This window comes from Rhipicephalus microplus, chromosome 4, assembly GCF_043290135.1.
Source record: "Rhipicephalus microplus isolate Deutch F79 chromosome 4, USDA_Rmic, whole genome shotgun sequence".
NCBI lineage: Eukaryota > Metazoa > Arthropoda > Arachnida > Ixodida > Ixodidae > Rhipicephalus > Rhipicephalus microplus.
This window is the reverse complement of record NC_134703.1, coordinates 7,858,886-7,875,207: the sequence shown is the minus strand read 5'-3', so window position 1 is coordinate 7,875,207 and position 16,322 is coordinate 7,858,886. Positions and strand designations below refer to the sequence as shown.

Genomic DNA, 16,322 nt, shown 5'->3' with positions numbered 1-16,322 from the left:
AAACATAGGTCATGCTTGGAAGCGAATGACACGAGGTTTCTTCCTTTAGCGTTGATCGTCGAACTACCCCAGATTAAGTGATGTGCGTTGAAGTCTCCAGTTATAACCCACGGGCCCGTAGTTGTTGTCAGTATTTCTCGTAGTCGGTCTTGTTCAAATCGTCCGGATGGTGATATGTAGACACCAATGAGTGTGAATGACACTTTTTCCTTTTTAACACGTAAGCAGACATATTGATTGTTATCATGCGGTTGAACTGCATGATGCACATATGTGAAATCTGTGCGAATGTAAACAACCACCTTGCTGCGTTCCTCGCACGTTGAAGAAACGAAAGATTCATACCCTCATAGTTTAGGAGGTTGTTGCACGTTTGGTTCACATATAACTATCATAGGAATACGATTGTAGTGTAGTGTAGTGAATTTCTACAACAGACACATGGGCGGAGCCGTTCTGCTGGACTCACTGCCTGGACTTTACCGCGTGCATATCAGGTCGAAGAAGCGGTGCGCGGTGGTCGTTCCTATTGCTCAACGACCACCGCGCCAGAGTTACCCGTAGTTAATTTCGGAAAACTGCATGCAGGGAGGGGTCACTTTTCTCACGAGTGTATCCAGGGCAGTTTTAAAAATAGAACAAAGTGTAAGAGCATTGTGAAATAAAAAACACTCTCAAACGCCTTCGAAATCTGCGTACAGCCAGCTATAAATAGCGTATATTGCCACGTTTCTTCCTCAAGTTTTGTTATCGTTCCGTTACACTGCCCGTAATACTCAGTACAAACCACGCCTGCAGTGTTCCAGAAGCTTCAAGACTGTAGTAAATCATTTCGTTAAGATTACGCCAACTTCGCTAACATTACAGATTACTCTAGAACCTACGTGGCCATCAGCGATTACGCTAGAATATTTCATGGCAAGTGGCTAGATACCGACGCACTTCACCACTTATCGGTTGATCGACGGCCGACGCTTTGTTCGCCGCTATCATTACTAGTGTGTCGCTGTAATCTTACTTTTCATTTGTCGGCCACAAGTTGAGCTCAAATAAAGTTTCACCTTTGATCTAAAGTCTTCTGCCTTCATCATGACCCCGTGATATTATAAATAGCTCACCGTTACTAAGCATGAATTGCCCGTGGTAGTGTTTATAAGGCGGTGTAGGGAGGCCTCGCGGGTCCTGTTGCGTTGCTTTGGAGTTACTTTCTTTTTATTTGTTTTTGCTCGTGCTTTTCTCTTATACGTACAGACGAATACATACACGGGACATGACAGTGACCACGAAAATCTGCCGAGAGTGTCTATACAACTGCTTTCGCAATAAACGCACTCTGTCTCTTATAATGATGCCATCTTTTCTACATAAGCTGGGCTTTCATATAAACTTGCTTAATTACACCTAGAAATGCTCTCAAGCTCTAAGAGAAACGTTGGGTTAATTTTCTTTCAATAGTAACTTACTAGAGTCATTGAATGTACGTTTGTGGAGCAGGATTTTTGCACTTCTATTGCTTTCCTCGTTTACGACATTTTCTTGATCAAAACCTTTCGCGAAGGTTATGCTCTGTCAGCTGTTTCACTGCACAATATTGAACTTGTGAAAGCATTCACCGCTGGTGAGTTCCATAGTTACAATTTAAAGTATGTCGCTAAAGCATACCAACTCAAAAAAGTAAAAACCTCAACTCAAAACTGGACAGGCTGATCCGGCAGTACGTCTAACGTGATAGTCCAGTTTAGGGCCTGCGCTCTGTGAACAATGCTTTACAGAAAGACGACTAATCCTCTCACTGGAGGTAAATATTTTGCAGTGAGGCAAATTATGCCAGGTTTGTTTTGTGTGTGCTTCTGGCTCTTACCATTCCTTGTCTGAGTAGCTCTTCCACTGCCATGGCGACTCCTTCTTCGTCACCTGTCCTCAAGATGTATTCCGCCAGGTCTGTGGGCGTGTACTGCACGAAAATTTACACGTAAAAGATTGTGTTGGCATTATTCAAAAGCCTTAAAGTCGGAGAGACGCACATTTTCATTATCATATTTATACCTTAAACTAAAGTTGGCATACACAACTATCTAGGTTACATTTACGCTATAACCACTCACTACAGCACAATGGTTTGTTCTACCAGCCCATCGAGAATGTAAAGCCTTACTCGACGAGAATATAGTTAAAAAATACGTACACCACAGCTGCTTAGGAGCTAGCGTACCACTACATGGCTGCACTCCTGCTGCTTACTTTCAGCCTTGTCCGGCAGCCACATCGATAATATCTCTTCATAGTGAACACAGCAATTAAAACAGTGAACCCAGTAGCGCCTTCGTTGAGTGAAACACCGCCGGCTCATCCAGCTGCGGTATCGCAAGGGGCTGTGGTATCGCAAGGGCTCACGGTACGCGATACGTGCAATCAGGTGAAAAATGGCGGTGTGTCCCTCCCGGCACACTCACGTCGTTACGGTCGGGTTCCTGTACGTTCCAGGCGTAAGGAACATAGTTCTTTTTTTCGGCGGCGCCCGGCAGAAGCTGCCGCTGCGCGTTGTTGTTGGCGTTGCCGGAGTCCTCGACCTTGGTTTCGTGGATACCCAGTGCAGGCACGTCGAGTTGCGTGCGTGATACGCTGTGCAGCTGCTCGCCAGGGCCGGGCTGTTCCAACTGAGAGCTCTCCTTGACGCTGGCGAGCGTCTCTCCTGTTCGGGCGTCCTTCACTGCAATCATGATTATAAAGAAAGACAGGAATTGGGTGACAGTTGACTTGTATGGCTCATGCTACGTTATACCGAAAACGTCTTAGGCAGTTAAATAAATCGATTGGTGTAATGTTTCTGCTATAACAGCTGACAGTAACAAGTAACCAATGCTAACCAACATTCAACATTACTTAGCCGACACTAACGATAATTTAACATTATATGACACTATCCAATATATTAGCCAACTTTAGCTGACATTAGCCACTCCCAATTAGTGGTACATGTGGTTAATCGATCAATTCGATAATGAATATTTTTTGCATTTCATTAAAGAATATCCAGTAAACAAACCTAGGACGCCCATGTCTTGAGAAATCCTTTGTAAAGCGTATGCACCTTTGACCGTCTAGCGACAACTCCGCGGGGTACATTTTCAAATCGTTGTTTTTCTAAAGATACGATTGGGATTGGTTTCCACGAGTTCGAATTCCCAACGATCTATAAGAGGTTTGCACCGTAGGATATGCGCTTAAAGCACTTCGTCACGTGATAACACCTTGCGTACATAGTGCTGTCGCCACAACTGTGTGGACGTACGCGTAGTACGCAGATGTATGCGTTACGCAGAAGCAGGATAACCACTGGTCATTGAGGGTAACTGACTAGATTCGCTGAGAAGGCTAACGCCCGAGGAACACACAGAAAATCAGGTAGGCAGATGAGATTAAGAAGCTTGCGGGTTAACGGGGCAGCAGAAAGCGCGGGACAGGATTTATCGGTGGAACGTGGGTGGGAGAGGCGTGTGCCCTGCAGTAAGCGTAGTTAAGCTCATGATGAAGGTGCTGATAATGATGGTGAAGAATATGGCGCGTAGAACGGGATTTCTATTTCGAGCTTTGTCGAATTTCGCCATTGGGCAAGTTTGGTAGTCCCGGAGTGCTGCCCCGCCGCGGTGGTCTAGTGGCTAAGGTACTCGGCTGCTGACCCGCAGGGCGCGGGTTCGAATCCCGGCTGCGGCGGCTGCATTTCCGATGGAGGCGGAAATGTTGTAGGCCCGTGTACTCAGATTTGGGTGCACGTTAATGAACCCCAGGTGGTCTTAATTTCCGGAGCCCTCCACTACGGCGTCTCTCATAATCATATAGTGGTTTTGGGACGTTAAACCCCACATATCAATCAGTCCCGGAGTGCTGCTACTGCCTGACAAATTGGCTTAAAGTGCTGTCATTACAAAATCTCACATAACGGCGGAATTTAGGTGCTCAGGATCATTATCAGCAGCAGCAGCAGCAGCAGCTGCTGCTGCCTGACTACGCCACCTCAGTGCAAATATCTTAATAACCAGTGCTTATCTTGCCTTCGTGCTACGTATCCCAGATTACACTCCAGAACCGCACACAGATATTGTTCTCGGCCGGCATCTTGGCAAGTGTGGAATGGGATGTGGTTAGAATTGGCTTTTTTATGGTGGCTATTTTCCGCCTGAGCCTGCACGTGCATGCTAATCGGGTTAGGGCTACTGCTTTGTTAACTGCTCCTACTGCAAGTAGCAACTCACCTGAATTGTTAAACACACACACACACACACACACACACACACACACACACACACACACACACACCACTCCTGGTCAGGACAGATCAAATTTGTCCACAGAATTCCAGGGCTGTAATCTGAGACATAGATTTTCGTAGTTGCGCAATGACTGACGTAATTAGTTTACACTTTTTCTTCAGCCGGCCTATCTGTGCGCATTAAAATCTATATTATGGCGACGCAACAAAATGCGATCGTCTAAAAATGGAACCCCTGCCCAGCTTGGCAAAGCGCTTAGGTACGGATATACAATACCTATAGCAGAAGCATTTATTGGTGTGTCAGGTTACTGAAAATATAAATGTAATGACAAGCACACCCCATGTTGCAATACAGCCACACAATAACACACGAATATTTGTTATGCAAACGTCATTCCAACACGATGGTTTTGTAATGATTTGGATGACACTCAGTACCACTTTTATACGTGATGCAAATAATATCGAGTGCTTCAAGATTACATTGGCTTTCAGCTTGCTTTGTAGTGGAAGTAAAACATGAATTGTGTAGAAAACAAAGTAATGACACACAAGCGTTTGTAATAGAACAAAGTATACTAACCAACATCACGAATAAGGCAGGGTGGCCAGAAATTCGTCATACGAACAAATGGTACAGGGAGCCGGAGCTTTAACTTGAGCCTTAAGAGTTTCCTCAATATGACCCTGCGTGGCAAATTCTATTGGCGATCCATTATTTAAAAACAGCTTGCAGCCCGTAGTGTAGTTTATAAATATTATGTTAGATATGACACAATATCTTTTAGTGCCATTCAAACTTCAGATTCGGGGGGTCAGATGAGAACCATCTGAACGCCCGGATTTACTAAAGTGTGAACACTTGTCATTAGTAATACATTCTTACAAGTTTAAAGTTACTGGAAGCCATATAGCGCGGGAACAGAAACATATCCCGGATTTTCATATATTTAGGTGGCAGGATAAAACTCTGAATATTTTAAAACTGATCACGTACTTCAGTGATTTTTAATCAGAGCTCTATTTATTTCTACCAAAAGAAAAGCGTTTAAAAAGCGGTGATAACCCACTGTAAAGATTTAAACACCTACTGAGTTGAGAGGCAGCTAGTACTTAGCGCGCAGTAGGTCATATTATGGTCAATTACTGTTATTACAGTGCTACATGACGAAATGTTGCAATAGCATATCAATGAAGGAATTTATTTATAATGAGTTAGTAATGCACCGCAGTACACTGCCGATGATTGATGACAGCACCGTACTCCCGTGAAAAGTGGAACATTCACACAGGAGGATCATTCACGGTGTACACGTCAGCTAGTGAGAAACATACGTCCAGGATCGCACACTCTGATGGTGCCCATGCCGATTGCGTAGCCTTCATGACAATAGGGTAGCTTGCCCCTACGCGGGCGTGCCAAATTGTTTCACGCTAAGAAAAAAGCACTTTTTACTACCCTGCCGACAGCAGCTCCCACTGCACCTTCTGGTTCTCATCGGTAGGGAACCACTTTTTAAACTCCAATCCCTATTTACGTTTTTAAAGGAGGTTCATAAATTTCACTCTGTATTCTGAGGTGATCCGTAGCACAAGCTCTGTACCGATGTCACGGCTGCGGTGACTACATCCTTACCGTGGCTTTACGAACACGAACTCTCGCCATTCACTTTAACTGCACGTATTTCACGTCACTGCATTACTTTAATATTCTATGTTTTTATCCGCGTTAGCGCGAGGAATTTCAAGGCCTCTATACAGTCACACATCATATCATTGTTCACATCTCTATACTCGGTGAAAACTTTCTGTGGCAACGAAGGGAAAGCTACGGGTGTGGAGCTACTTTTCCTGTACACCTCCACGACGTAGTCCGATTCAGCTCACGTTTCGAATGATTACCGTGTTCCGGCAATCCGATTGCACACAATTTGACACGTCTGCTTACATAGCTATTTGTGAGTGAAATTCGACACAAGCTCCCTCGGCGAGTCGCCGGAATAGCTGGAGGGCGGCGCGCCCTTAACTAAAAACAAAGATGCCATTTCGATTGTGAAGTGCGCGTAAAACGTGCGAAGTTTTCAGTACGCGCAAAAACGCGAAACCACTCTTCGGAAAGCAACAACAGATATGAATACCTGCTCGGTGCATGCAGTGTCTTTTTAAACAGCTACTGGTAGGAAATAAGGATGTCCTTTTATTTATTTTCACGCGGAAAACACGGGCGCATTTGGGGCACTATATTCTACTGCGGTGGCACACGCCCACTTTGGCTCCGTAGCCTTCTTTCATTGCCACAGAAAATTGTACCCGAGTATCTGGGTTCTCTCTCTGTCACGACACTCAAGTCCCAGTTTTGGAGGCGAGACCTCTGGGCAAGCCGAAGGCGACTCAGATTACGTTCAGAGGAAAACGTATTCCCCGGGAGGTTACTTACTGGAACTGTCTGTACGCTGTGATCCCGTATAGAGATTTAGTCGAGACCTGCTACTACTGCAGACGAGTTGGACATCGAGTGGACATTTGCTATCGTCCGAAGAGTAACCTATCTCGTCGTTGCGGGAAGGACCATCCTGCCCCACCAGATGGAAATCCACTGACGTACACGCCGGACTACATCGTGTGCCATGGTGCGCATCACACAGAGAGCCGTATCTGCAAGTTTCGCTTGGCTCGCAAGCCACCGACAGGCCGGCAGCATAGCATCGAAATAGAGAGCCAAGCTGGCAACGATAAGTGATCCTCGAGGGCCACGGAGCGGTCATCGAGGGGTAAAGGAGGCAGAAGCAAAAGCAGAGACCGGTGGAGTTCCTTCACGGAGTGGTCCTCGAGGGCCACAGAGCGGTCATAGAGGGGTAAAGCAAAAGCAGGAGCAGTCGAGTTCCATCCTGCCATTGTCAGGGCGCGAGGGCGGTCAAGATGGCGGACGAGTATTCAGTCCCGACAGCCACGCACGCGACTCCAACAAAAAGGTGAGCTGGTCAAACGCGTGCTTCCAGAACGAAACTGCTCGAGAGAGAGGGAGTTAGCCGCGCTGGTTCAGTGGCAGTGCTCTTTGATTAAAACAATGGAAGACAGAATTGCAGAGATGGAACGCGTACTTAAAAGCGGCCAACGACAAGAGACACAGGCACCAGCAGTGCAAGGCCTACAGACGCCAGAGACGTTTGCTCACGTACACGAGAGCGCGGCTATGGAAGTGTAAAATAGGGGGACAGTGAAGAGACCACTGCCAGTCGATGAGAGAGCTAACGCATAAGGGCTAGCCAAAACGTCACCGGTAGACATGCCACAGCCGGTTTTTAAAGTAACTAGTCTTAAGGCGGGTGTGGCTACTTTTGCGGATAAAGTAGACAAACAGGGGGAAGGACACGATAGGTTGGAAGCTCGAGTCGAAAAAATCGAAACCAGACTAGACACAATAGAGGAGCGTCTAGGCACGCTTGCCAGTCAGTTTAAGGCTTCCTAAACCCAGGTCATGGGCATGTTTCAGCAGCTTCATACTCTGTTAGAGGCAAGACGGCTTTCCGTGGTTGGCCAAGCGCCAATAGTTAACCTGGGGCCCCATCATGGCCCCTCGCCAGCAAATTTAGGTTTGACAGTATAACTGAAGGGGCTTCCGTTGCAAGTGGGGTAACCTGCAGTTGCACGTACAAAATCAAGCCGAACATACTAGCCTTACAGGAGGCTAGTGGTTCCGTTAAATTACTCGGATTTAAGGCATTTACAGCGCCAGGGATTGATCCTAAGGTCGTATTGCGCGTCTTTATAGCCGTGCTAGTCCATCGCAACATCACTGCCATTCAGCATACCGTAGATAGCATTAGGGAAGACTACGTTCTGCTAGAGATTTTGCCTAAACGAACGGATGATAAGAGTCTATTCTTTACTTGATGTGTATAGTTCCCCTAAAGATAAAGGTTTAGGCTTGCCACAACTCCTGATTCAAGCTCAACGGTTAGCAGCTAGCCCATAGCTTATAGTGGTGGGTGATTTCAATGCGCCTCACCCGGAGTGGGGTTATATCCAAGCCAGCCCAAATGGTAATCGGCTTTGGCAGGTTGCCCGGGATCTGCGATGAACGCTGTTAAACAATCCGCAAGATCATACGAGGATGGGCAACAGCTTAAGCATGGATACCTCTCCGGGCCTTACGTTTCCTAAAGTTATCAGTAGTGCGAAGTGGATTAACCCGGGACAAGCACTAGGAAGTGAACACTATATTCTTTCCACAGCGTTTAGCGCTACAAAGCATAAAGACAAAGTGAAGGGGCACAGAATTACGGATTGGGACAAGTTTAGAAAAAACGAGACAGATACTGTGAACGGGAAAATTGAAGACCTGGACGCATTGGTAGAGGCGCTCAAGCAGGATGTAAAGAGTACCACGGTAGAAGTGCCAGTCGAGCAGGAGGAGTTTTCGGTGGACTTTAGACTATTAAACATGTGGGCAGCGCACGCGATTCTGTCGAAAAGATGGAAGAAGCAAAAACATAATGGTGTCCTTCGCAGAAGGGCGGCCAAGTGAGAACGTGAAATCAAAAATAATACAATTGAGTTGCAAGCCAAGCAGTGGGACCTGATTTGTGATCGCATGAATGGACAGTTTGAATGCGAAAAAACATAGCAGTTGTTGAGGCAACTTTTGGATCCGACAACAACCAAATCGGCGCCATGGGGACAAATGACTCGAATAATGCATCAGTATGAAAGCACAATTGAACAGTTTATGCAGGAACTCCGGAATCGGTGCATAACTGATGGAATGTACGGCTGCTTACCAAAGTACTCGGGGGTGGAAAACTCAGAAGTGGATGAAGAGTTTACAATGGCGGAGGTGGAGTTTGCCATGGGGCCGGTGCGTACTACGTCTGCCGCTGGCCCGGATGGGTTTACTAATAAAATGCTGAGAAACCTAGATTTCAAATCGGTTGGGGAAATCACTGACTTAATGAATGAGTATCGAGATCCCAGCACAACGGAAGCATGCTAGGATTATATTTATTCCGAAGCCAGGCAAGAAACTCTGCCTGGAAAACTTGTGTCCCATATCGCTGACATCATGCGTGGGCAAATTGATGAAGCACGTGGTTCTCAACAGGCTTCAGGGTTATGTAGATGCCAAGGCAATCTTTCCCCCAACTATGCTTAGCTTTGGGGCCAATTTGTCCACGCATGATGTGATGATACAGTTGAAACGACGTAGTTTATCCCGGGCATGCAACGGGCACCAAAGCTATATTAGGGCTTGGCCTGAATAAAGCTTTCGACAATGTTTCCCATGAGGCAATATTATTTACCCTATCGGGAATTGTCCTGGGGGCCAGGACCTTCCACTACATCAGGTCATTCTTGGGGGGCCGAACAGCAGAAATTTATATTGCGGATATCAATTCGGATTTCTTCGCATTGGCAGGCAACGGCAAAGGGCCACCACAGGGTTCAGTTTTGTCGCCATTCCTGCTTAACCTCGCTTTGATTAAAATACCGCCGAGGCTGGAGGAGATACCGGGACTGAAACACACATTTGATGCGGATGATATTACCGTATGAGTAAGCAAGGGCAGTGACGCACATCTGGAAGAAACACTACAACAGGCGAATATTGTCGAAAAGTTGGCAGGGGAGGCGGGACTTTCATGCTCTCAGCCTAAGTCCGAGCTCTCTGTGCTTCGGGACGAATCCAGAGAGATACATATGAGACACTATGTTCCGTCACCACCAATGGAGGTAAAAAAGGGGGGTAGGCCGGTAGCTTAAGCTCAAACGATTATAATTCTGGGTCTATACCTGCAAACTAACAGGAAGAATAGGGTGGCCCTTAAAAAACTTAAGACCATGGTCAATGCTACTGTCTGGCTAATTAGTGGAATCGCTAACCGTAAGAGCAGGGTGAAAGAAAAAGATCTCTGTAAGCTGATACAAGCGTTTGTGATCAGCAGCATTGCTTACGCGACATCTTATATGAAGAAGATAAGGTCGAGGCTATGATCCGGCAAGCTTACAAGGCAGCCCTTGGGTTGCCTAACGATGCGCCTACAGAAAGGCTGTTAAAACTAGTGGTGCACAACACCCTGGACGAATTATGTGAGGCGCACCTGGTGATGCAGCACGCTAGGTTTTCGACAACCAAAGAGGGAAGGATTTTATTGGAAAGGATTGGCATTGGGGCTGTGGCTCCCACTGGGGACACTAAAATTCAGGTGCGGCGAGAAATAGATAAGGCCCTATGCATAAAACCTTTTCCCCAAATTATGCATCTGATTCACCATTCGCAGCACAGGCAGGCGAGAGCCAGAGCTTCACATGTTGAGTATGGCGAGTACAAAGCGGCAGCCTATACAGATGTCACGGAATATAGGGACAAATAATCTTTTGTGATTGTGGTGGTGGACAGGCGGGGACGCTTGGTCGCCTCTGGATCGGTCAAAACCAGCTCCTCAAAAACGGCAGAGGAAGCGGCAATAGCGCTAGCTACAACTAATTCTCGGTCGGACTTCATTCTCAGTTATTCAAAGACAGCCATCCGATTTCTGGCGAGAGGCAGAATATTGGTAACCGCCGCACGATTGCTGCACGGGGCCACGGGATGAGAAATTCGAGAAATAGAAATTGTCTGGGTACCAGCACACTCTAGGAACCCTGGGAACGAGGCGGCTCACCTGAATGCTCCAGGTTTCGTCAGCCGGGTAGGTGAGCCGCCAGTCTCGGGGAGGTCCACGAGATATGGGCTGGTGTCCTTTCACGACATAACGAATCATTATAAACTAGAGCGGAGGTTTCATCCGCCCCCGCACAAACGGTTGACTAAGGCGCAGGAATGCGTCTGGAGAAAACTGCAGACGCAATCTTTTCCCAACCCTTACGTGTTGAACAAAATCTACCCGGAGGAGATAAAGCCGCAATGCAAATGTTGTCAGGCTGTGGCAACATATGATCACATACTTTGGGAATGTAGCATAGTGCCGCCACCGGTGGATATTATGCGTGATCCCTCTCTTGAGCACTGGGAGGCCGTGTTGACCAGCTCAGGCCCAGTCGTCCAGACAAGGGTCCTGTAGTGGGTCACACTGGTCGCCGTCAACATTTGGCTGATGGCCATCTAACACGGAATCGTCCGCAGTTGCTTTCTGACGAAATAAATTTTTACCGTACATCCATGTCCCCGACTATAGTCTGCTCAAATAGCACTCTTTGGCGATCAATTGGCCTGTGCGTCATAAAACAACAAACATCATCATCATCAAATTGGTTCACGTGCTCTTCACACTCGTGCTCGATAGTACGCACCCAACAAAGCACCAACGTCGGGGCGGTCGTCGAGCACCACAGACATAGGGCGGCAAACAAATGGGAGCTCAGACTCACTCAAGAAATATATTTTGCTCTGACGGCTCACTTGGACTCATTGCACTTGCACTCGAGTGGACGCACGGACACATTACTCAGCCGGACTCATGGCTTTACCTGAGTCTGAATGAGCCTGAGTGAGTCGACTCATGAGATCATTCGAGTTGAATTAGCTTTTTCAATCTCAGTGTCAATGCTGTTCAACGCCAATACATCGCGTAAACAGTGCTCTCCGATACGCCTTCATATCTTTCACCTTCAATTACGAGCTTTTAGTGATTTCAATACAGCAAGGACTTTTTTACGAAATACGTGACTTCCACGAGATATTTTACTAAAACCATTCTCCTGAAATCCTGCGGCAAAAACATTGGCGCCCCCCCCCCACCCTTTAGCTTAGTCCTCAGATCAACAATTATGCGGTGATATATTGTTGAAATACCTGTGAAAAAACTTGAGCACAATATTTAGCCGATATAAGGCTGGCTGTAATGCTGATTGTAGGAAGAAACAGGGGCGAAAGGACAGGTATGGATGTTCATCAGTCTAGAAGAACAGGTAACTATAGACAGGAGAAATGGGTTGCGGGCATTTTAAATATAAATAAAGAGAGAGAGGAGGAGAGAGACGGAAGGCCCACACAAAGTCACAGCTCGCAGTCATCATAACACCATAAGTTCATAGCCACCGCAGCAAGTATCTTGCCTCCAAGAATTAAGCAGAGCACTGCCTTCATCGCCTTCACACACGATATAGCCTCGCTGGTCGACATTCGAGAATGGTCTGTCGTCACCAGTCTCTGATCTATGCGATACATAGCGGCTGCTAGAGATGTTCTCTGCAGCAAGGAATTACAGAAGATGCGCTGTAATGTCTTCTCGCTACAATAGTTGCCGCAAAAGGGGTTCCCAGCCATTTGAATTCGAAAGGAGAATTACTTTGTGAAAGCCATTTTCAGCTATAAACGTGAAAGCAGAGGGGCATCATTTTGAGGTGGTGGAAATTTCCGGAGCCCTCGACTACGGTGTCTCTCGTAGTCATATGGTGGTTTTGGAACGTTAAACCCCACATATCATCAATAGAGGGCCATCATTTCGACATAGACCACTAGGTGTCTGAAGAGATAAAGTGTTCAGGCAGTGGTTGTGCACTATAATTGCTACCTTCCAAAAGGAGAAAGTGACTTGCTGTGTGACCACTCGAAGTTAGCCAGCAGCGTCATACCTCGACGGGGGTATTCTGTTGGCGATGTTTTCTTCAAGAGCTGATCGAGTAGCAATGTAGACCTATCACGCCGCATTGACTTGGCACTGTCACGTGATTACTGTCACGTTATGTCATTTTTAAAATGCGGTATGGGGATAAATATTGCTAAAATAGTCGCTTGGTGAGTTTCTTCTTGATTAAGATAGATTTACCAACGCAAAACGACATAACACATTAGAAGGAACACACAGACATGGCGCGGAACTGACAACTGATGCCCCGCTGCGGTGATCTAGTGGCTAAAGTACTCGGCTACTGACCTGCAGGTCGTGGGATTGAGTCCCCGTTGTGGTGGCTGCATTTTTGATGGAGGCGAAAATGCTGTAGGCACGTGTGCTCAGAGATTTGGGTGCACGTTAAAGAACCCCAGGTGGTCGAATGTTTCTGAGCTTTACCCTACGGCGTCTCGTCATATGGTGGTTTTGGGACGGTAAACCCCACATAACAATCAATCAATCAATAAATAAATCAATTTACCAATCAACTGACAACCGATTTAGTACTTCAAACGCAAGGTGTTTTTCAAGGCGCGCATCGAAGCAACAGAAAATAAACGCCAGGCGTGCGTAGAAGGCGCAGGACAGTCACAGCGAACGCACTCAACAGCGGCCTTTCAAAACCTTTCCTAAAGACTCTTTGGGAAAATGCAAGAAGTAAACTTTCTAGGTACCCACTATTCCATAAGTATTCATATTTTTTACATAGTAGGCTGGCATTCACTATATGCTATCCTTCGTCATTCTTCGGAGAAGCGTGGTGTCCGCTAAACACTTGTAAAAAATTGTGTTGCATTAAGTAGCAGAAGACAATGAAGAAATACGCATGAAGTGGATATATGCCTCACAGTTAATAGGTGATGAAGAATAAGCTTTTCTAATATGTGGGAGCATTGCACGACGCACTCGTTACGCGATTTGCATTGTCTGACGCCTAGCTCTTCTTTTGCTGTTTCAAAACGATTTATTACTCATATTAACGCGATTTCTTTCCCGACTTGAAGCCTGCCTAAGGCAAGTTTGCGAGCGAATCCCATGCATGCACCGACGTGGCTCAGCGGTAGAATACTGGGCTAGCACGCAGAGGACCCCCGGGCTCGAATCTCGTTAAGTCATATGATAGTGGTTACGGATACTGATATGATAGTGGTTACGGCCACCAGCGGTGGCGGCGGCGGACAACTACGGCGCTGCGCGTGACCCGTGTTGTGATGTCCTAACAGCTTTCGCTGTAAAATGACACGATGAAAAGGAGCGATTAAAAGCGACGTGAGAACTGCTTGCCGATAAAGACAATCATTCAAAGATAACAGCCTGCAGTCAAAAATTCTGAAATCACCAAGTACGTCTTTAATACAAAAAAGAAGTGAATAGAATAGTTGATCCTAGAACCAACCGGCAAACACGTTAAAGCCAGAGAAGCCAATGCAGCCGCAAAAGAAGAATAAGAAGAGTCTGAAACTTTAAAAAGTAAAATGAAATATAAGAAATGTATAAAACACGGGTAAAAAAAGCATTGAAAATGCATGCGGCGTAGGTATAACTTATACTTGCTTATTCGAAATGAAAAAGGAGGACCTGCTGACACATCTGCCACCGAGCCTCTGAATGTCGGTTGCTTCTAGCAAATTGTATGAGAAATATCAGAGGCAGGATCTCGAGTTGTTCTTCAAAAATAAATGTAGGTGCTATTTCCGGCCCATTGCGCGGCCAGCGCATGTACACCACTCCTACACGAGATTGAGATCCTAGGCGCTCACATCTTGTGAAGAGAGTCATCTGAAGCCTATCATATCAAGAGAAAAGGCACGGACTGTATCAGAGACACATGTCAGTTCAATGGCGAGTAACGATTCGATGCTTGATGAGCGATGCAGCGGCGGCACACGTGCGCAAGGGGTCTGCGGTATTTTTCCGAAATAAGTTCAGTTGATGTTTAGAGTACGCACAGTGTTCCTTTCCTCTCTCCTCGGTATTCTTTTCTTTTCCACTTATGTCGTCTGTGATACAACGCTAACTCGCCCAACAGGAAGTTTTATTGAACTACGAAATCGCTGGAGCAAAGCATGTTGAGAAAGGCGCTCGTCTAAGGATAAACGTGAAGAGGGACACTGCAGCACTCCGCTGCTGATGTAGATAAAGGATAAAGATGAAAGCTTAGGCTGAGGTAAATCACCGGATTGCTTTGAAAGATTTGTTTTACGCGGCACTGATAATACCAAGCCTGAGACCGCGTTTGTAGGGAAGGATGTTTAACCTCTGCTAGCGCCATCGGAAAATTTCAGTTTATTCTTAGGTTGTTCTTCTTATTCCTTACGTGAGTTCCTTACGGTGCATTGCAGCCTTTCAGCTTCACTGATGTTGGGCTCGCCATCACTTCAAGTGGATTGGTGGCAAGTATGGCACCATCACTTTGACGATAAGTTTCAAATAGATGACCATAAAGTTGCTAATTCGTGTCTCTAGATTTGGATAAAAAACTTGAGCGCCTTGGTAAATTCGGTACGTGGATTCTGACACCCGTGTTAAGTCAAACACGTTTTGTGCAGCACCGAAAAACCTTTACTTATAATATGCATGGTATGTACGAGTTAACCAACTTTTGTGTCACATACTCATTTATAATAGATCGCGACAGTGACAAGACACGCTGGTAAGCCGAGAAGCCCCATGGTGCTTCGCTCCGGCTCGAAAATGCACACAATACTAACAATATGGCTGTCCAAAAAATAAAAAAAACGCCACAAAACAGAGCCTGTGCCATACCGAAGCATTCTTGTGGATTGCTCACTCACGCTAACCGTACCAGGTGAGCAGAAAGCTATGTATATGAGACAGTGCGAAAAAAAAAGTCTATTGCAGATAACAGCAACATCTTCATGTTACAAAATAAAAGCTTTGAGCGTTATGATGTGTGAATTGTGTAGTTTAGCTTTAATTGCTCGACGTTCATTTACGAACACTGGTATTGTTCGCAGACATTAGGCACGTTCTTGACGGTATACGTCACTTTTTGCGCAGTCTGTGCCAGCTATAGTTACGCGACATGAACGGGCTCTGTGTTCTTTGTTCACTTTTTTTACTGAATGCATGGAAACGACCTCGGGCACCTGTAACAATTATGCAAAAAAAAACATTAACGAAAGGTTGTAAAGATGATTCCTTACCCACTTTCTCTTTGTTACTCGAAGCTTGCACTTGCCCGTCCACGTTAACAATGCGAGATGACTGTGATTCAACCAGTTTCGTCGCCTTGCCACCTGCGAAGATTTGAAAGGCTTCACTGTGAAACTAAACAGTGTGCGCTCAGGAGCGAGAATGACCAGTGTTCTCTTAGTTGTTGTGTCAGCAGCTGCTGCTGCGCGATAGCGAAGGCTGTAGAGAGGGATAAAAACGTATTTTCCAGTTAGGGAATCAACATCTCCACCTTTTTTTTG

General features: G+C 46.1%; 1 protein-coding gene across 2 annotated transcripts in view; it reads right to left on the bottom strand.

Moving 5' to 3' along the window:
• LOC119171631 (uncharacterized) overlaps positions 1-16,322 on the bottom strand; it is a 116,940-nt gene that overhangs the window by 39,435 nt on the left and 61,183 nt on the right. For both annotated transcript variants that reach the window (XM_075892129.1, XM_075892130.1), the window contains exons 5-7: positions 16,053-16,145; positions 2,454-2,710; positions 1,862-1,954 (exon numbers count right to left, since the gene is read on the bottom strand). In XM_075892129.1, coding sequence (XP_075748244.1) covers positions 1,862-1,954; positions 2,454-2,710; positions 16,053-16,145 — 443 coding nt within the window. The remainder of the gene's footprint in view (positions 1-1,861; positions 1,955-2,453; positions 2,711-16,052; positions 16,146-16,322) is intronic.